The sequence below is a fragment of the Alternaria incomplexa genome (genome assembly GCF_024043165.1).
Source record: "Alternaria incomplexa strain BMP 0042 chromosome Unknown scaffold_5, whole genome shotgun sequence".
In the NCBI taxonomy this organism is placed as follows: domain Eukaryota; kingdom Fungi; phylum Ascomycota; class Dothideomycetes; order Pleosporales; family Pleosporaceae; genus Alternaria; species Alternaria incomplexa.
Genome location: NW_026249854.1, coordinates 1,387,056 through 1,406,090, shown reverse-complemented (window position 1 = coordinate 1,406,090; position 19,035 = coordinate 1,387,056). Strand labels below are relative to the sequence as shown.

General features: G+C 53.2%; 8 protein-coding genes across 8 annotated transcripts; 5 read left to right on the top strand and 3 right to left on the bottom strand.

The window, feature by feature from the left end:
- Positions 1-88: 88 nt before the first annotated feature.
- Positions 89-1,838, bottom strand: J4E90_004378 (uncharacterized protein; the record flags this gene model as incomplete). Its single annotated transcript, XM_051433943.1, has 5 exons — positions 89-417; positions 470-617; positions 668-864; positions 917-1,315; positions 1,370-1,838. The coding sequence occupies 5 exons, from the start codon at positions 1,836-1,838 to the stop codon at positions 89-91; spliced, it is 1,542 nt and encodes a 513-aa protein (XP_051292461.1).
- Positions 1,839-2,435: 597 nt separating this feature from the next.
- On the bottom strand, positions 2,436-3,892 carry J4E90_004377 (uncharacterized protein; the record flags this gene model as incomplete). The annotated part of the gene is made up of 7 exons (XM_051433942.1): positions 2,436-2,464; positions 2,517-2,601; positions 2,649-3,107; positions 3,165-3,226; positions 3,276-3,532; positions 3,583-3,745; positions 3,796-3,892. 7 exons carry the CDS (start codon positions 3,890-3,892, stop codon positions 2,436-2,438), a joined length of 1,152 nt encoding a protein of 383 aa, XP_051292460.1.
- Positions 3,893-4,158: 266 nt separating this feature from the next.
- On the top strand, positions 4,159-5,476 carry J4E90_004376 (uncharacterized protein; the record flags this gene model as incomplete). Its single annotated transcript, XM_051433941.1, has 3 exons — positions 4,159-4,302; positions 4,350-4,987; positions 5,032-5,476. The coding sequence occupies 3 exons, from the start codon at positions 4,159-4,161 to the stop codon at positions 5,474-5,476; spliced, it is 1,227 nt and encodes a 408-aa protein (XP_051292459.1).
- Positions 5,477-5,784: 308 nt separating this feature from the next.
- On the top strand, positions 5,785-7,212 carry J4E90_004375 (uncharacterized protein; the record flags this gene model as incomplete). Its single annotated transcript, XM_051433940.1, has 1 exon — positions 5,785-7,212. The coding sequence occupies one exon, from the start codon at positions 5,785-5,787 to the stop codon at positions 7,210-7,212; it is 1,428 nt and encodes a 475-aa protein (XP_051292458.1).
- A 449-nt stretch (positions 7,213-7,661) lies between these two features.
- On the top strand, positions 7,662-11,212 carry J4E90_004374 (uncharacterized protein; the record flags this gene model as incomplete). Its single annotated transcript, XM_051433939.1, has 8 exons — positions 7,662-7,956; positions 8,004-8,993; positions 9,045-9,364; positions 9,628-9,840; positions 9,891-9,922; positions 9,973-10,099; positions 10,149-10,653; positions 10,707-11,212. 8 exons carry the CDS (start codon positions 7,662-7,664, stop codon positions 11,210-11,212), a joined length of 2,988 nt encoding a protein of 995 aa, XP_051292457.1.
- A 508-nt stretch (positions 11,213-11,720) lies between these two features.
- Positions 11,721-12,757, top strand: J4E90_004373 (uncharacterized protein; the record flags this gene model as incomplete). The annotated part of the gene is made up of 3 exons (XM_051433938.1): positions 11,721-11,830; positions 11,884-12,054; positions 12,103-12,757. The coding sequence occupies 3 exons, from the start codon at positions 11,721-11,723 to the stop codon at positions 12,755-12,757; spliced, it is 936 nt and encodes a 311-aa protein (XP_051292456.1).
- A 1,295-nt stretch (positions 12,758-14,052) lies between these two features.
- J4E90_004372 (uncharacterized protein) lies at positions 14,053-16,825 on the top strand (the record flags this gene model as incomplete). Its single annotated transcript, XM_051433937.1, has 4 exons — positions 14,053-15,288; positions 15,338-15,460; positions 15,510-15,560; positions 15,611-16,825. 4 exons carry the CDS (start codon positions 14,053-14,055, stop codon positions 16,823-16,825), a joined length of 2,625 nt encoding a protein of 874 aa, XP_051292455.1.
- Positions 16,826-17,276: 451 nt separating this feature from the next.
- On the bottom strand, positions 17,277-18,899 carry J4E90_004371 (uncharacterized protein; the record flags this gene model as incomplete). The annotated part of the gene is made up of 2 exons (XM_051433936.1): positions 17,277-18,065; positions 18,117-18,899. 2 exons carry the CDS (start codon positions 18,897-18,899, stop codon positions 17,277-17,279), a joined length of 1,572 nt encoding a protein of 523 aa, XP_051292454.1.
- Between the last annotated feature and the right edge of the window lie 136 nt (positions 18,900-19,035).

Below are 19,035 nucleotides of genomic sequence, written 5' to 3'. Positions count from 1 at the left end.
CAGAATCTTCGAATGAAGGGATAGAAATTGTTCGCTTGCTCGCTCAGTGCTGGAATTTTTCCTTTGGTATCTTTTTTACTGGTTCTTTCTACACGCTCATCTCCTTCAAATTCTCACTGACTTTGAATGGCGCCTCTGTCTTGCTTCTGATCTCATCCACGGTGACGCCCTTGGCATGCTCCTTCAGGGTCAAACCTTCGACGCGATCGCAGTCGAATACTGCCAGGTCCGTGATGATGGTGCTCACGCACTTTTGTCCTGTGAGAGGGAATGTGCATTGGTTCAGGATCTTGGGGTTGCCCTTCTTGTCGACGTGTTCCATGGTGATGACGACTTTGGTTTGTGTGGGGTTCGCGACTAGGTCCATTGCGCCGCCGATGCCTTTGACCTTTCCGGGAAGCATGAAGTTTGCGAGGTCTGGAAATAGTTAGTGGGACGAAGGGTATGCATTGAACAGTATAGTACGAACCTCCGTATTGGTTCACTTGCATGGCGCCTAGCATGGCGACGTCTATCCGACCTGATCGAATCATGCCAAAGGACTCATGGCTGCCAAACGTCGATGCGCCCTTGATCAGAGTTACGGTCTCTTTTCCGGCGTTGATAAGGTCGGGGTCCTGAGCTCATTAGCCACACAATCAACATCTCTTTGTTGTCTCGTTCTTACCTCCTCGCCAGGCTTAGGATACCGTCCCATACCCAAGATTCCGTTCTCAGACTCCAAAACGATCTCGGTGCCCTCGGGCAGGAATGCAGGTGCTGCCAGCGGCATACCGATACCGAGGTTGACATACATGCCATCCTTCAGCTCTTGTGCTGCGCGCTTGATGATGCGCTCGCGCTTCTGTGATGATTCGGTCGAGCCTTGTACCTTTATTAGCGGCGCTCTCTAATGTAATTATCCGCATGGACTTACCACCCTCCAGCAGTGCCTTCTTCTGCTCCTCGGGGCTCTTCCAGAAGACCTTCCGCTCAATCTCCTTGCCCACTGTGCTCTTGATCACCCTCTTCACGTATATGCCCTGGAGATGAATGTCTTCTGGTGCGATCTCTCCATCCTCAACAATCTCATCGGCCTCGACAATCGTCATCTTCGCGTTCTTGCCCATGGCTTCGTTGAAGTTGTTTTGTGCTTTGCGGAACTGGCAGTTGCCGAGACGATCGGCTTTGGCGACTTTGACGAAGGCGTAGTCACCGAAGATGGCTTCTTCCATGACGTAGGATTTGCCGTTGAACTCGCGGGTTTCTTTGGGAGGGGCCATTTTGGCAATGGTGCCGTCGGTGTTATATCGTACAGGGAGTTCGCCGGTTTGCACTGGAGGGTGTTAGCTGTGCCTGCACTTGTCAAATCATGGTGAGATCCGCGTACCTATTGTTCCATATGCCGCTGGTGTGTAGAAGGCCGGTACACCCGCAGCACCAGCAGCGCACTTCTCTGCGATGGTACCCTGAGGGGTCAACTGCAGACTCAATTGACCCTTCAGGTACATTTGCTCAAACACCTTGTTGTCTCCGATGTAACTCGCAATCATCGTGCCGATCTGCTTTGTCTCCAGAAGCTGTCCAAGCCCGACACCGGGCATACCGGCGTTGTTGCTGACCACTGTGAAGTTTGTAAGGTCGCTCCGATCGCGTAGAGCGTTGATGAGGGTGTTGGGGACTCCAGAGAAGCCAAATCCACCGACCAGAACTGTGGAATCGGACTTCATGTCCTTGATAGCTTCTTGCGCGGAGGAGACGATCTTGTTGATGGCTGGTCGAGAAGCGCTGGCAGAGAAGAATCGCATGCCCGTCGCTGGGCCGCGCCGGCGCGCAGAGAAAAGGACAGAACGTTGCATCGTGAGGTTCGTAGTCGTGAGTCGCGAAGTATCGAGGAAGTGAAGTCGGAACGATGGGTTTCGGATCGCTTGGCTCAGCTTGAGATGGCACAGAGGTTGTTGATGGCGATATACAATTCCAGAGTGTAAGCTCAGCTCAATCGACACCAGATTGAAGCGTCACTCTCCACAAACCTCAGTGCACAAAGATCGCGTGTAGGATTGTGGTGTATAGCGGAGATGACGCTCCCCACACGAGCACCACGAGGGCATGCATGACAGCAAACAACCGATTGGGTCAGACCGATGCAAATGCCGTGCCGATGGCGGGTAAGAGCAAAGCTCCACAATCGGAGGTGGATGAGGACTTAGCCGGCCAAGATGCGGAGGTTGCGGCCAAAACGCACGTTCATTGGGCGAAGCCACACACGGAAAAAGGCAACGTGGAAAACATTTCCAAGGCCGAGCGACCACAGCTGGCTCACGTGCTGACGCGCCAACGCGTGTGCGAAAAGCTGATGGTCACTGACGAGCTGCGGACACATTTGGCACGTCTGTATTGTAGAGTTGGTAGATATGTATTACTATGAACGCTACATGACAACCTCATCGAGTCGATTAGTACAGATCGTGCACGATTTGCTTCACTGCAGCATATGTCAGCTAAAGAATTTTCGGGGAATGTGCGCGACAACGTACAGCTAGCGAAGTCCTTGTGGTCTTTGCTGTGTAGCGCACGCGATGCGATAGCCTCTTCTTCCGCATCACCGGTCGGCACGTTGTACTAGTGGACGTTAGCAATGGCCTCCTCGGCATGCTTCAGCTACTTACAGCTGTCAATGTGGTCTTGTGTCCCAGCTCTTCGACCAGTCCAGCAATAGCATCGGCAACGACGTGGGAGTCCTTCTCGTCGCTGCCGGTACTTTGCTTTCCGATGTATGGGATGATCCTAGCGATTTGCTTCGCCTCCTCTGGGTTGCTCGCCTTAAAGTGAACCGTCGGTGCGAGACTGAGGCAGCTGGTGATGCCATGCGGAATGCTGTATGTTGCACCAATCGCATGGCCAATGCTGTGGCTGAGGCCGACTCCGCCGGTGTACAAAAAGGGGAAGAGTGAGGAGTAACAAGCAACGAAGAGCTTTGTTCGCACTTCGGCGTCGTTAGGGTTGGCCTTCGACTGCGGTAGGTATGTGAAGAGATCTTTGATAGCTTCCAAAGACATGCGTTTTGTGGGGATCTCGGCGGCAAGAGGGTGGTACATCAGCTCAACTGCGTGGTCCAGTGAGCGAATCTGCGAGTGTGTCAGAGATGGTTTCTACTTCAGCGCCCGGGGAGGTGGTAAACGCACTCCTGTGCTTGTCCAGAGGTTCAAGGGTGTGTATACAGCAAGTTCGCCATCGTATACCACAGCTGAATATGATTAGCCTGAGTCTCTCCAACCGTCCGATATCGTGCTTACCCTTGGGTACAAGTTCTGGGTTGCTCACGGCGATCTTGTGCTTTTCTTCGGTGGTGAAGCCAGCATTTTGCGTCGTCTCAGCTACACTCAGTGTCGTTGGTACAGCGATACTAGGTATCCACTTTCCGGTCTCCTCGTGGATATTGTATGCAATGGCTTTGGCTGAGTCAATGGGCGACCCACCGCCTATCGATATGAGTACATCGCATCCGGACTTTGTCATCAGCGCGGTGGCTTCTTTGATATCTCCAATTGGCCTTGGACTTGTCAGCCTGCGCTTGTCATACTTCAACAGCTCTCCACATACGCGTGTTGTCCGATCTTGCTGAATGTACCACCATGCGCAGAACCAAGTGTTTTCTCAATGTTCTTGATCACGGGAGTCTTCTCGTAAAGGGATCGCCCGGTGATGATGAAGGCCTTGGTAGCACCGAGCTCTGTGATAACATCTGAAAGCTGGGAACTTGTTCCTACGCCGACGTGTAAGTTTCTTTGCGATTTGTAACCGCAGTCTGCCTACCATTTCCGTATATCATGAGCTTGACGGGCGATGCCCTGTACACTCCCTTGGTAGAGGAGTCAATGCTGCCATTCTGGTACTTGTTCGGGAGCGCCATCGTGTAATGTCTTGTTGAGATCAGTTTGCGCGTGAAAATGTTCAAAGTAAATGGTCGCGTCCGCATGCAAGCTAGATTCGGCAAGCATCATTGCGTTGTTGCCCGAGTCGGCATGGAGGGGTCTCTCACTCCTGCCCCACACATACACGTCGCCCCGCCACAGCTCTGGCCGCAACCACGATGCGGCACTTCCTCGGCCCTGTGAGATCATACAATAGGCATTCATGTACCAATGCGACGCGTAGATTGTCAGTTCTTGTGCCGAAATGGCGTCCTTTAGCAAAGCCGCGCGGAATGTGCTGCAGAAAAGCCCGAACGATGTAGTTTTACTTTCTGCGGTCAGGTCGCCAATCAATCGTAGTTTCAAGGGCGGTTACAAAGATGCTCATCCAGAAGACATCCTAATGCCGGTGAGTCTCGGCAGGAGAACGCGCAGCACTGTTGCTGAATACAACAGATTATGAAAGCCGCAGTGCAACGAGCTGGCATCGAAAAAGTCGACGTGAACGATGTTATGATTGGGAATGTACTCGCCGAACTGGGCTTCGCGAAGACAGGACGCATGGCGCTGAATCATGCCGGCTTTCCAAACTCCACGACCTTCCATACAGTCAATCGGCAATGCTCGAGCAGTCTACAAGCCATCACCCACATCTCACACTCGATCATGGTGGGTCAGATTGACGTGGGGCTGGCTGGCGGTGTAGAGAGCATGTCGAGAAACTACAGCTCGCGGGGCATCCCAGCCGATGTCTCACCCACGCTGCTTGGGTCGACCGTCAAAGATGCGCGCGACTGTCTTATGCCTATGGGAATCACGTCTGAGAACGTAGCGGAAAGATACAAGGTTGACAGGAAGTCGCAAGATGAATATGCGGTGCGAAGTCATGGGCGCGCAAGTCGCGCCCAAAAGGAAGGTCGCTTTGATTGGGAGATCGAGCCCGTAACGGTTCAGAGGATGGACGAGGCAACAGGCCAGCCTGCAGGGCACGAAGTCACCAAGGACGACGGCATTCGGCATGGGTTGACCTTTGAGAAAGTGTCGACGCTCAAGCCTGTGTTCGGCGAGAACGGCAAGAGTACCGCAGGCAACTCGTAAGTAGACATGACTCAAAGCCCTCGCAAAGCTGACCTTTCAGATCCCAAATATCGGATGGCGCATCCTCTACCATACTCGCCCGACGTTCGTGGGCTGAAGAACGTGGATTGAAGCCACTTGGCCGCTTCGTTGGCACCACGGTCAAGGGTTGCGCCCCCGACGAGATGGGCATTAGCCCAATATACGCCATACCAGCACTTCTAAAGTGGACAGGTGTTGAGCTGAAGGACGTTGATATCATTGAGCTCAACGAGGCGTTTGCAAGCCAGACCATTGCGTGCATTCGGGAGCTGGGTCTCGATGAAGACAAGGTCAATCCGAACGGAGGTGCGATAGCTCTTGGGCATCCCACCGGCGCGACCGGGGCACGGCAGACTGCCACATTGTTCGGCGAGCTGCTGCGTCAGGACAAAGAGATGGGTATCGTCAGCATGTGCGCGAGTACCGGCTTAGGCGTTGCTTCGTTGTTCGTTCGAGAGTCGTAGTTCCATAGAAATGTTGTAGGCTTTGATGATGGAAATCACGAAAGTGTCGCGTGCGTCACGTGATGTGCAAAAGGAGTCTAGCCACTTCCAATCGCTAGCGCGGAACGCAGAGGCTGGCCCCTTCCGAGCCTGGAGGCCGGCATTGTCTTCCCCACACGATCCATGGATGCTGGCTGCACCCGCGTCCCACACGTCCACCGCTTCAAGGCCGCTATGTCTTGTATAGTGCTGGAGCTCCTTTTGGAGCTTCACCTCCCTTTCGCTACTCATTGACTCATTGAGGTGCTGCACCCATTGCAACACACATCATGTTCCTGTTTCGACGCGTCCCACTACGTGCCATCCCCCGGCAAACCACCCTTCATCTCCAACGGCGATCTCTCGGCAGCGTGAGCGCTATCGACTCAGTAATCTTCCGTACGCTGTTTGGGACCGATGAGATCAGAAAGGTCTTCGACGACAAAGCGTACATCAATCGATGTGTTGATGCTGAGACTGCTTTGGCAAGAGCACAATCAAAATGCAATGTCATACCATCTCATATCGGAGAAATTGTGACATCCAAAGCTCGCGAAGTCGAACTGGACTACGATAGGCTACGTAACGAAACTGAGATCGTCGGCTACCCCATCTTTCCTTTGGTGCGACAGCTCTCTGCATCATGCGGTGAGGAGGCTGGGCGATACGTGCATTGGGGAGCAACAACGCAGGACATTATGGATCTGGCAAGCATTCTGCAGATGAAGGAGGGCCTCGAGATCGTTGAGCGCACACTTCGCTCCGTCATCAAAAACCTCGAAGACCTGTCAAGAAAGCACCGGGATACGCCCATAGCTGGTCGCACCCATCTTCAACATGCTCTTCCTATCACTTTTGGCCACAAGTGCGCTATCTGGCTATCCGGGTTCCAACGACATCTCGAGCGTCTTGAGCAGCTCAAACCTCGCGCCTTGATGGTACAGTTTGGAGGTGCCGCAGGTTCTTTGGCTTCACTAGGTTCGGGCGATGATGGCATTCGTGTTCGAAAGGAAATGGCAAGAGATCTGGGTCTGACGGATCCTCCGATCACCTGGCACGTCGCCCGAGATGGTGTTGCAGAGATCACCAACTATCTCGCGCTTGTTGGTGGTACGCTCGGCAAGCTTGCCCTAGACATTATCATCATGTCTTCCAATGAGCTCTCGGAAGTGTCAGAGCCCTTTGTACCACACCGCGGTGCTTCCTCAACTATGCCTCAGAAGCGAAATCCCATCTCGAGCGAGGTCATCTTAGCCGCATCGAAGGTCCTGCGATCGAATGCTGGCTTGGTGCTGGATGGCATGGTATCGGACTTCGAGCGTGCTTCCGGTCCATGGCATCTCGAATGGGTGGCCGTCCCGGAGAGCTTCGTTATGGCTGTTGGAGCGCTATACCAAGCTGACTTTGCGCTCTCTGGTCTGGTAGTCAATTCGAAGCAGATGCTCACGAACCTCTACTCCACCCGAGGTCTTATCGTCGCAGAAGCTGTCATGATGGGTCTTGCTCCACACGTCGGTCGGTCAAAAGCGCACGACGTTGTCTACGAGGCATGCAAAGAAAGCATTGAAAACGACACCAGTTTGTTGGAAGCTCTACAGACACGACCCGAGATCACCGATAAGATCTCTGGCGAAGAGCTGAGCTCATTGTGCGATGCAAAGAACTATCTAGGCTCATGTGGACTCATGGTGGACGAGGTCTTAGCTGCATCCAAATAGATCACATCCATGTCATTCATCAGGGAATAACAATCGCCATGCGTAGATATGAGGGAGAATCACATTCTGACTGGTTCATCTGAGTCAGCACTATATTCTCGATTGGTGCTCTTCTCAGAAGCAATGAAGAACCCCGCAAGTGCGCCACGTCCACATTACCATGACCTCCATGTGGGAAAGGCTATCATACTTTCATCTGACGAGTTCCACTAACCCGGTCTCGGCCACTATGTGGGCCTCTCACAGCTCCCGTAGCCCAGTTACCGAAACGGAAACCCCGCTATTATCAGGGTCGGGCCCCGCCACCACATACGATGCGCAGGCCGGACCACCCAAGTGCGGCAGATGTCGGCCTAGCATTCCATGGCCATGGATACTTCAATATAAGGCTGAAATCTTTACATGGTAAGCTAGATCACTCCTACAATCGTCGTCATCCGCTAAACACCATGCAAGACTTCAAAGAACGCCAGCTCGTCACCGACCCCCAGAAGGCATTTCACTTCACAGATCTCCAAAGACTGAAGCCAACGCGTGCAAACGATCCTTACGAGTACCAAGCAGGATGGGGAAATCGACACCAGTCTGAGGTCATTCCTGGCACTCTGCCTGTCGCTCAGAACAACCCTCAAGAAGTCCGGTTTGGGCTCTACACTGAAGGCATTACATATTCAGCGTTCGCAGCTCCTCGTGCACACAACTTCAGTACCTATATGTACCGGTGTCGACCAGCGGCTGCTCACAGTATGTACTGCGGCACTTTCTCACAAACATTGGCTAACATGTGACAGAGGGTTACGTTCCGATCCAGACAAAATCCAACATCACAAACTGCTTCTTGTCCATCAATCCCAAGGTTGAGACGCTCCCCGAACAAGCAGAATGGCGTCCGTTTCCACTGCCGAAAGACGATGAGAAGATTGACTTCGCGGATGGTTTGCATACTCTCTGCGGCAGCGGAGACCCAAACATCAAGGAGGGTCTTGCGCTATACGTGTATATGATCAACTCTAGTATGGAGCAGCGAGCGTTCTGCAATACCGACGGTGACTTCCTCATCTGCGCCCAACAGGGTAATCTAGATATCAAGACAGAGATGGGCAAGATTTTCCTGCAGCCCGGTGAGATCTGTGTCATCCAGCGCGGCATCCGCTTCTGCCTCAATCTAGCACCGGGCACGCCAGTGGCGCGTGGTTACATCACAGAAGTATGGGGCTCTATGTGGGAGCTTCCTGATCTCGGCCCACTAGGCGGCCACGGTCTTGCCAACCCTCGCGATTTCCTCTACCCGGTAGCTGCTATCGATGATGATTTGCACGTCGATTGGCAGATTGTCAACAAGACGAACGGTCAGCTTGTGGCGATCCAACAAGACCACAGCCCCTTCGACCTTGTCGCATGGCACGGCAATGTTGTACCCTACAAATACGATCTGACGAAGTTCTCGTCACAGAACAGCACATCTATCGACCACACAGATCCTTCGATCTTCACAGTGCTCACAGCCAAGTCCCGTGATCCCATGACACCACTCGCAGACTTCCTCTGGTTCGGCCCCAGGTGGGACGTTGCGACCAACACTTTCCGGTTACCCTACTTTCACCGCAATTCCGCGTCAGAATTCCTTGCCTGTCTATACGGACAAGGTCTTGGACGAAGTGACGACTTCCAGCCCGGCGGTGGTAGCTTCGAGGGTGGTCACACGCCTCACGGTGGATTCCATGAGGGATACCAGCACGGCATGCGGATACACGAGAGCCAGCCCGAGAAGATACTGACTGGTAAGCTAACCGCATCGCTGAGTGGTCGAATACGTACTAACAGCCTCTTAGAACAATTGACCATCATGGTCGAATCGAGCCGTCTATTCCTCTTTACTGAGTACGCTCGCAAGGGCTGCGGAACAATTGAGACCCACGGTACCGACTACAAGGTCTGGGATGCTCTTCCAGACCGCTTCTCCGCCAACAAGAGAGCCCAGGAGTTGCTTGCCCGGATCAAAGACGACAAGATCGCTGAGAAGAAGAGGCTTGCACCATACTACTTTGGTGGCTTTTCACATGGCGCAAACACCAGCGATACGGATGGTGTTCACGCCGAAGAGCTCAAGCAATATTTGAGCCCCGAGTCAAAGACCAACGGGACAAACGGCGTCCACGCATGATTGGGTCTCTATTTTCACGGTCTCGAGTGTGTTAGGCGTTTTAGCGATGTAATTTTGCATATTTCGAGAGTACATGTACACGATAATTCCAATTCCACGCAATGAGCATCGCAAGCTTTGGCATAGCGAACTAGAAACGTCTGTGCATTCACACTCCATACCCTTTGCCGACCCCACAAGCGTCATGTGGGGCAGGAATCTCAAGAAGTTATTCTTGCGTTCTTTAACATGACTGTGTGTTGGCATGGCAGGTCTGGAGTAAGACCATGTCGTATTCTTTTGGAGCTGTCGCGAAAGCGGCTCAACGCGCGCACTTGCGACACGCGGTTAATCGGATCCCGGGTCGAACGTCGCAATCATGGAGGAGGAACATTGCGACTAAGAGCGATGTAGACAAGCAGATGGTTGAGAAACTACCTTTGGCTGGCATCAAAGTGCTAGATATGACGCGGGTGCTTGCAGGTGTATGTGAATGTTTTCCCGACAGAGGTTCATGGTCGCTAACATCAAGTAGCCATACTGTACACAGATTCTTGGAGATCTAGGGTAAGCAATGAATGGAAAATTGGACATTACGCATGTTGACGAGCGTTCAGAGCGGATGTCATCAAGATCGAGCACCCTACAAGAGGTGACGACACGAGATCCTGGGGTCCACCAGATGCGCCCTACACCGATGGCATCGAGCGCCAATTCCCTGGCGAAAGCGCATACTATCTTTCTGTAGGATTTGCCGCGCGACCATGTCGTTTACACTGCTAACATGATGCAGGTGAATCGCAACAAGAAGTCTGTTGGACTCGCTTTCAACAATCCCACTGGTATCTCCATCCTCCATAGACTAGCCCAAGAGTGCGATGTCCTCGTCGAAAACTACCTGCCCGGATCACTCGCCAAGTACCAACTCGACTACGCGACGCTTGCGAAGCTCAATCCCTCTCTGATATACGCGTCTGTCACCGGCTATGGGCAAACTGGGCCATACCGCGACCGCGCGGGCTACGACGTGATGGTTGAGGCTGAGATGGGCTTGATGCATATCACTGGCGAGCGCGACGGGCCCCCAGTCAAGGTTGGCGTGGCGGTGACGGATATCATGACCGGGATGTACACTGCGATCGGCATACAAGCAGGGTTGTATTCACGGAAAGAGACCGGCTTAGGTCAGTGGATCGACGCGAGCTTGAGCGACGTGCAGGTCTCGGGGTTGGCAAACATCGCCAGCAGCGCGCTGGTAACAGGGAAGGGCGATAGCGGACGATGGGGAACTTCACATGGTAAGCGCATACATGAGTTATGTGCCAGAATGGCGATGCTGACTCTACCACAGCAACAGTAGTACCCTACCGAGCCTACAAAACAAAAGACACCAACATCGCAGTCGGCGGCTGCAACGACCGCCTATACGGCATCCTCTGCGACAAGCTACAGCGTCCAGAATGGAAAACCGATCCCCGCTTCCTCACGAACGCGCTCCGCGTCAAGCACCGCACCGAGATCGACACGCTCGTAGAGGCCGAGCTCACGACCAAGACAACGCAGGAATGGTTGGAAATCTTCGAGGGAAGCGGGATGCCATATGCGGCTGTCAACGACATCAAGGGCACGGTCGAGCACGAGCACGTTCTTGCGCGTAATATGATCGAAGAGGTTGAGCACCCTGCTGTAGGCAAGGTGAAGCTTGTCAATCATCCGGTCAAATATTCGAGAGCAGAGCCGCGCATCAGGAGTCCGCCGCCGTTGTTGGGTCAGCATACGGATGAGATATTGAGGGACGTACTGGGGTACGACGAGGCTGGAATCAGAGAGCTGAGAGAGAAGAAGGTAGTCGCATAGACAGTGGCGTAGTAGTCGCGTACCCAGTATTCCAAATTCCTATCGCGAACACGCGTCCGAAAACAAACAACTAGAGTACCAAGCGCGAGCACACACGTCCTCACATGATTCAGACACTTTCATCTCCGAGGTCCGATTCTTCCGACGCATTGGGACACAAACTGTCCGAGAGCCAGCCACCGAAATTTCCTGAGCCGCGTGTCGATTGTCAGCAAAGTGACGTTTCGCGTAGGCCCCACATCTCACCGGAACGCATGGCCCCACATGCGCCATCAACATGCACCCCACAACGTCCTTCACGCGACACGCTCTTGGCCATATCGCGGGTGTATTGTGCCCTGCATGCGCCATGTGGCCTTGATATTGCAAGAGCCGTTCGTGTGGAATGATGGAGGTAGTGGGGATGGAAGGCGTATTGGTAGTGTGGTGGATGGTGGAAGGGCTGCATGGCTGGTAACGGCATGCTGAACGCGTGAAAGTCCAGATTTTATTGAGTACGTGTTTTCAAATGGCGTCCAAGAAGGTTACCGTCGGGAATGGCAACGATGCAGCACCACTGCCTTTCCGCTATCAGTTTGCTGCTGGGGCTGTAGCTGGGATATCGGAGATTTTGGTAATGTGAGATTGTCTTGGTATCGGAGGTCAGAAGCGAGTGCTAAGAGTGTAGATAGGTACCCGCTTGATGTAGTCAAAACACGAATTCAACTTCAGCATGGCAAAGTCGTCGATGGTGAAGGGTACAATGGCGTCCTGGATTGCTTTCGAAAGATCATTCGCAATGAAGGTGTATCAAGACTATATCGTGGCATCACTGCGCCTATACTGATGGAGGTTCCCAAGCGGTACGACCCGAGTTCATGTCTTCGTCGATTGCGACTGATTGGAAACAGTGCTATCAAGTTCTCCGCAAATGACTCCTTCACGCAGTTCTATCAACGCCTCTTCTCAGCCCCAAGCCTGACCCAACCTCTCGCCATCCTCACCGGTGCCAGCGCTGGCGCAACTGAGTCTCTTGTTGTCGTTCCCTTCGAGCTCCTCAAGATCCGACTTCAAGACAAGACATCCGCGTCACGCTACAATGGGCTGCTCGACTGTCTCGTCAAGGTAGTCCGTCAAGAAGGTCCATTGGCATTATACAACGGCTTCGAAGCTACGTTGTGGCGACATATTGTATGGAATGCTGGGTACTTTGGCTGCATCTTCCAGGTACGGGCTCAGCTGCCTGCCCCAGCAACCTCGAGCAATCCAAGAAGGCAGAAGATGGGGAACGACCTCATAGCAGGATTCGTAGGCGGTGTTGTAGGGACGACGTTCAACACGCCACTAGATGTTGTCAAGAGTCGTATACAGAGCGTTGCCAAGACGCCTGGTGTAAGACAAAAGTACGCTTGGGCGTGGCCGAGCTTGGGGGTTGTTGCGAGGGAAGAAGGGTTCAGAGCGTTGTACAAGGGCTATGTGGCGAAGATCTTAAGGTTTGGACCTGGTGGTGGCGTATTGTTGGTGGTGTATTCCGCAGTGTTGGACATGTTCGCCAAGGTGGCATAGACATCCTCGTGTTCTGAAAATGGAAGTATCGGTGCGAATGATCTCCGACTTTCCGTTCTGCTCAAGATGATGTGCTTCGCTTGCCTATTTTTGATCTTGATATCGGAGTTTTCAATACGCCGCCGAAGGTAAAGAGTATCTAACCATGACCAACTGCATGCCCCTGCGTATTGACCAAACATCCAATACTATACAGCCTCACAATCTCGTCGAGCTAGGCAAAGACATGTCCCAAACTTGCTGGACCTGGCGCTGTGCTTGTAGCAATTCAGTGTCGATTAGTTGATTACTTATCTGAGACGCCATTGTCTGATGTGCGACCCTCTAGCGGAAGATTGACGCAACGAAACGCAGCTAGCCGATATCCAAAGTAGCAATTGATTGATTCTACGCACCAGATCAAGCAGAGCTAGCCACCTTAATGAGGCGAATGAGACAGTGGATGATTCCAACAACGGTCAGCAGTCAGGGGAGGCCCCACTAGCGTACGCCTCATAGTCCCACATGCGAGTCGATCCGGGGTTGGTGTAGGACGAAATCCTTCGAGAAGTCTGGTAATTTGAGGGCGATTCAAAGGAGCATTTACCTCGTCATCCAACGGCCGTGGTGAGGCACGGAGCGATCGGTGGTGCTAGGAGCTGGTACGGTGTTTGGCGATCAGATGAGGGTCCCGAGCGCCGGAGGTATCTCCAAGCGGCGACTATGGACCACCAACGTAAGGATCAGCTGTAGTCTTCGGATGCGCAGGTGTGCGCGCGACGCAATCTGCAGCAGCAGGATTGCAGGTTTATATGCATTTTGTAGATGAGTTGAGATGAGCCTATAATGCTTAGGCCGAGTCATGGTCTTGCTTTCCCCCGCAGCCGCGATCGCTTGGCGACCGACAGCACCTGCAGACTCCGGCCTGCGAAGGGTCCTCCGATCATCAGCCAACACATCAAATCTTTGCGACGAGCGACATGGCGTTAAAGCAGTGCAGCATGTGCGATCGCACATTCACCAAGTGTACGTGGCTGCCGAACGCGTGTACAAAGTGTACTGACCCCAATTCCAGTAGAGCACGTGAAGCGGCACGAGCGGTCCCGTTCGTCCATCTCAAACCTCCATCATCAGCAGTGAGCTAAACACCATCTCAGACACACGAGAGCGCCCCTATGAGTGCCCGACATGCAAAAAGCACTTCTCGCGCAGGTGAGGCCCCCAATGAAAAACCTCCGTACTAGCGTCCAACCTCTCCATATAGCGATGTCCTGTTTCGGCACTGCAAAGGCCATGCGCAGAATGCGATGAACCGGATGAAGAGTAGTGAACAACAAAACACCAACGACCAGCAAGAGTTCCGACACAACTCCATGGACGAGAATCAAACATCACGACCATCTGCCTCACGGAACGTAAACGGCCCGACTCCAGCAGCAACACCATTGATCCGCGAAGACTCCAACTTCTCGCCCATGTCCAGGAGGAGAGAGTCGCAAATACCGCAGATCAATGTGAATAACCACTACAATGCGCATCTATCACCTCCCACGGATGGCCGTCATTCTTCATCGCGGTTACAACCGCCGTCACCCGGTGAGGACCGGATCGAAGCGCTGATCAACGCGGCCCAACATCTAGAGCCTGGAGCAGACACACCCTGGCGGTCGCCATCGCCTATGATTATTGCGCGTGCCGAGAATGTTCAAATGTCAAATCGAAATCCTCACGAGAGTATGGGTCCGCCCATCGACCCAGCTATGGAAGCGCTCTCGTTCTCGCCAGCTGGTCATGTCTCAAGTTTGGACCAGTGGGCTTTCGAACTGGTTCAAAGCAACAACCCAGTCCCCAATCGCACGCCTGCAGATGCGTTACAAACGTGGCTGTTTCCGCTCGAGGGCGATATGAACACTCCCCAAGGATCGCATCACCTCGGCGTGGAAGGCTTTTTCGAGCACGGAGCATTCCAAGCACTCCCAGAAAACCAGGCCAGTCCGTCGGGCAGCAGTGTTTCAATAGCAAGCAGAGTGCCGCGAGAGCGGTTTCAACGAGTCCAAAGTTGTTGGCCCTCCCGGAATCGCAAATCCTCCCGGCTTATGCCCGATCTGTGGCAGAACCTTGTAGCGTGTGAATGTACCAACATCCTGTCGGAGGTCGGCTCTGGAGCTATGGAAACGCCTATGAGTGAAAGAGAGCGGCGGAACTCGCGATGGGGATTGGACGAGGAGTGCAGAGGCAGACTTCAAAGCGCCTTGCACAACCTACCGGCATCTAATCCACCAAGATCCGAATCATATGGCGATACTGCATCTTCGAGCGGAGATGCCGCAGGAAGTCCGAGCATCGAAGGTGTACAGTTTCCCCCTGCCGAGATCTTGGACATCGCTCTAGAGATGTATCTCTACTACTTCCACCCGACCCTTCCGATTATCCACATTCCGACGTTCTCTGCAAAGAATGCGCCACGGCCATTACTACTTTGCATGTGTCTCATCGGCCTGAGCATTCTTGGTACCGCAGGTGCAGCCAAGTTTGTCACTCGCACATTCCCGGTAAGCAATGCGATAGCTGTACATCTCACATATACTGACCCTTGATAAGGCTGTGTTACAACTCGCGTTGGCCGAGCTACAGACCCTTCCAACAACAGATCATCCGCCACATCGGCAGATGCGGATCATTGCCACTAGCTTGCTAGCCTTGAATCTAGCGTCTATCACCGGAGTAGGTAGTAATCACCGATCATGCAAGTCATGAGCTAACGGTCACGTAGCGGAAAAGTCGTATTGCGCAAGCTGAGAAGATGTATGCAGAGCTTATCGGGGTATGTAGACGCTTGTACTACGCTTTCGGACGTCAGACTGACTTTCGTAGTTCGCGCAAAGCCAAGGTCTTTTCTCTGCCAACGAGGGCGTGAAGATAGATCCTCTTTTGGATGAGATGATCGATATCGACTCAAAGTGGAAGGCCTGGTCAAAGGTCGAATGCAGCAAACGCATCATCTTTGGTCTTATCGAAGCAGACTGTTGGTGGGCAGGCTACCTCTCGACAGCTCCAATGATTCGCCCCGAAACAGTCCAGATTCTGCCGCCCTCGGATTACTCGCTCTACCACGTTAACAGCGCGGGGAAGTGGTTCCATCTCGTACAGCGTGGGGCGAGAATCCACTCGCAGAGGATAACACCATCGTTCCATCCGACCCCAGGCCTCAAGCTCGACGCATCAAGCTTCCGATCATTACTAACTCTCCTCTTACTACGCATCTACGAGAGCAATGACAGGCTTGCTCCCGCGACAGGAAACCAGAAGCAGCTCGAGCCTTGGCGGATATACGCCGAAGATGCCCGGAGTCGAGATATCCTTCCCTTGCTGGTGAACCTCTCCGGCTCTTCAATAGACGCACTTCGCACTGCGGATCTGAATTCTGCCGTCCTTTGGCACGCCTCCTGTATGGTCCTTGGAGCGAACATACGCTACTTCGAACTCGCAGCTGGACGTTCCGGTCCCGAACCTGCCGTCAACGCTCTAGAAGACATCTCGATGTGGTGTCAAACACCAAGCGCGAGAAGAAGTGTATTGCACGCCGCGCACATCTACAAGCTACTCTTCGACCGCAAAGTCAGCGACATCGTCAACCCTCACAGCGTAGTCGCGCTCTTCCACGCCGCCCTCGTCCTGGGCCTGTATATCTTCGCTCTCCCACCGACCGACAATAGGCCCATGAGCGATTCTTGCATTGAGCTTCTCGACCTCGTAGACTGGATCTCCGTCGGCCAACTCGGTTTCATCGACACTCCACAATCGCCCATAGGATTCGGCGACGCCACCCAAGTCGTAAACTTCATACACCGCGGCGGCAGCTTCAGCATAACAGGAATCGCACTGGAAGGCGGCTATCTCGCTGCTCGCCGCACTCTACTACATTGTTCAGACCTCATGGAAGGCATGGGTCGGTGGAAGAGCAGAACGTTCAGCCAGATACTACACATCATGAGCGATGATCTGACCGATTACGACGGCCGCGGCAACGACGATGGGGACGACGAGGTAGATGGCGAAGGGGAAGAGGGCGAAAGGAATTCTCGGTGACGGTTAGCGTCCTCTTCTCAGCAGTGCCTTTCAATTACTCAATTGCAAGGCCTGTGGGGAAGAGGATGATGGAGATGACCGAAAAAAGATCTATTGGTGGTCTTTGATTGTGATCACAGCTAGTTCGGGACGCTTCAACAGCGTGGTATAGAACAGTACGGAGGGTTTGTTGGTCCAGGAAGGTGTATACGATTTGCATTGGGTGGCGTTGAGTCGCATAGTAACGGTGTTGCACAGCGACAGGCAGAGTTAGGATGTGGATCCGAGGTCTCGAAAAGCAATGTGTTTCTCATGGCCATCTACTTAATATATCATACTTCATTCCAATCATGCAGCGCGCGGTTTTCTCCTGTTGTTTCTGTTCTCTCGAATGACGGTCATTGGTATTGTACTCGAGCGTACCGCTCACACTCTTCCAATCGCAATGAGGCTCTGGTTGTCCAGACCTAATCTACACCTTCAGTCCGGTCAACGTCTCAATGAGCATGTCGAATGCCTTGGTACTACAGTCAACGATTGATGCAGCAGTAGCCCAGAAGATAGCCGCTGGTATCATGCTGATTACAGTGATGAAAGTAGGGTATCGTGGGAGACCGGCGAGCTGCTGCTGTTCTGGATCAGATGTACTATCCGACTCCTCAACATCGGCGTCATTCTCCTCGTCCTGCTCGACAAGCAAGTTTGGCCGACGTGGTGAAGGCAGTCTGGACTGCGGGCGTTGCAGGTCAATCCAATCTTCAATCTCGGAATCTGCGGTATCAGATACGCTTTGGAGAAAGAGGGCTTTGTCACTGGCTTTCGCAGGAGTTCCGCACATGATCAAGTCGCCAGCTGGTCCGCCCTCCATGACAGTCTCTATCGGTGCAAGATCCATGTCCCGAAAACGATCTAGATTTATCAGCTCCCTTTGCTCCGCCGCTTCCTCCTCTTCCACTCTCGCCTCCCGTGTTAGGTCGACAATTTCTGTCGGCGAAGAAGCACTGCGGCGGCTCTTGTGCGGCGTGTTGTCTTTGACTTGACGAGAATCAAAGTAACTGGGAGTGTCCGCCAAAGACGTGTCTGGTGTAGTAGCTGAAGGCGCAAAGTCAATGTGTCTGCCGTTTGGGGTTTGAACGACAGCACGTGCAGGGGAAGGGAAGGCGATGAACGAGGTTGACACTGGTAGCGCATCTTCAGGCGCACGGCGGACGTTGTGGGGTGAGATGCGCGCTCGAGGTTGGTCGCTGTAGGCTTCAAGGGACTGTTACATATTCAGTATACATCGGTCAAGCTCTCCATGGTGGGTACCCACACCAAGCGCACTGACGGCCACCTGTCTGTCTTCCACTGGGTGCATTCCAATATCTTCTTGGAGATTCTTGAGGTCACTGCCCTCATCGATAGCTAACGCCTGGCTTGACACACCGTGGTTTAGCGCGTCGGTGTCAAAGACGCCGTCTGTTGCAGCAATCGCTGATGCGCATTCCTGCTGTCGACATTGCTCCTTCAAGTCTTTTTCGATCGAAGCGCGACGAAGCTGCAGTTTTCCAGGCTCATCAGGCGCGGGCTTATCGTGAGCGTAGAAGCTGCTGTAGTCCTGAACAGGCGCAGGTGGCGCAGTCTTACCAGGAAGATTCATAACATCCTCAATCATATCCCCGGCTTCATTTCCGTCTATACCAAAAGCGTCTTCGCCATCGCTCAGTTCCATGCTGTCATCTTCGTCTTCGTAACCCTGCTCTCTTTCATCGCCACGATCGAACCCTTCCTCTTCATAAGCGGGTCGCTCCTCACCGATGCTATCAGTAGGTGTCGCAGTGAGATCGAGCTTCCTTGAGGGTGTTTCGTCAAAGTATGACGTTGCGGAGAGAGGTGAAGGGCTGCGTACGTCATGGAGAATCTTTTGGAGGGTGCGACAATCGGCTGGGGAAAAGTTGGAACCCCGTGAGTTGGTGGGTGTTGAGCGTGAGCTCATGTTGTCGTCGCCCTGCAGAGATGGGCTATCGCCTAATGAGGTTGGTCGAGGTGGTGTAGAAGGCATCACGGTCGGCGGTGGCTGCGGACCATCGTGGGTCTTGTTGTTTGGTGACGACATGATAAACACGTGGTATGATATTTCTCTGGTTGAGGTAGTCGCGATCAGTATGGAAGGCGACGGCGAGGTAGGGACGAGTCGTGGGACGATAGAGCGCTGGTATAATTGGACGCGACAAACAACAGACAAGCGCGAT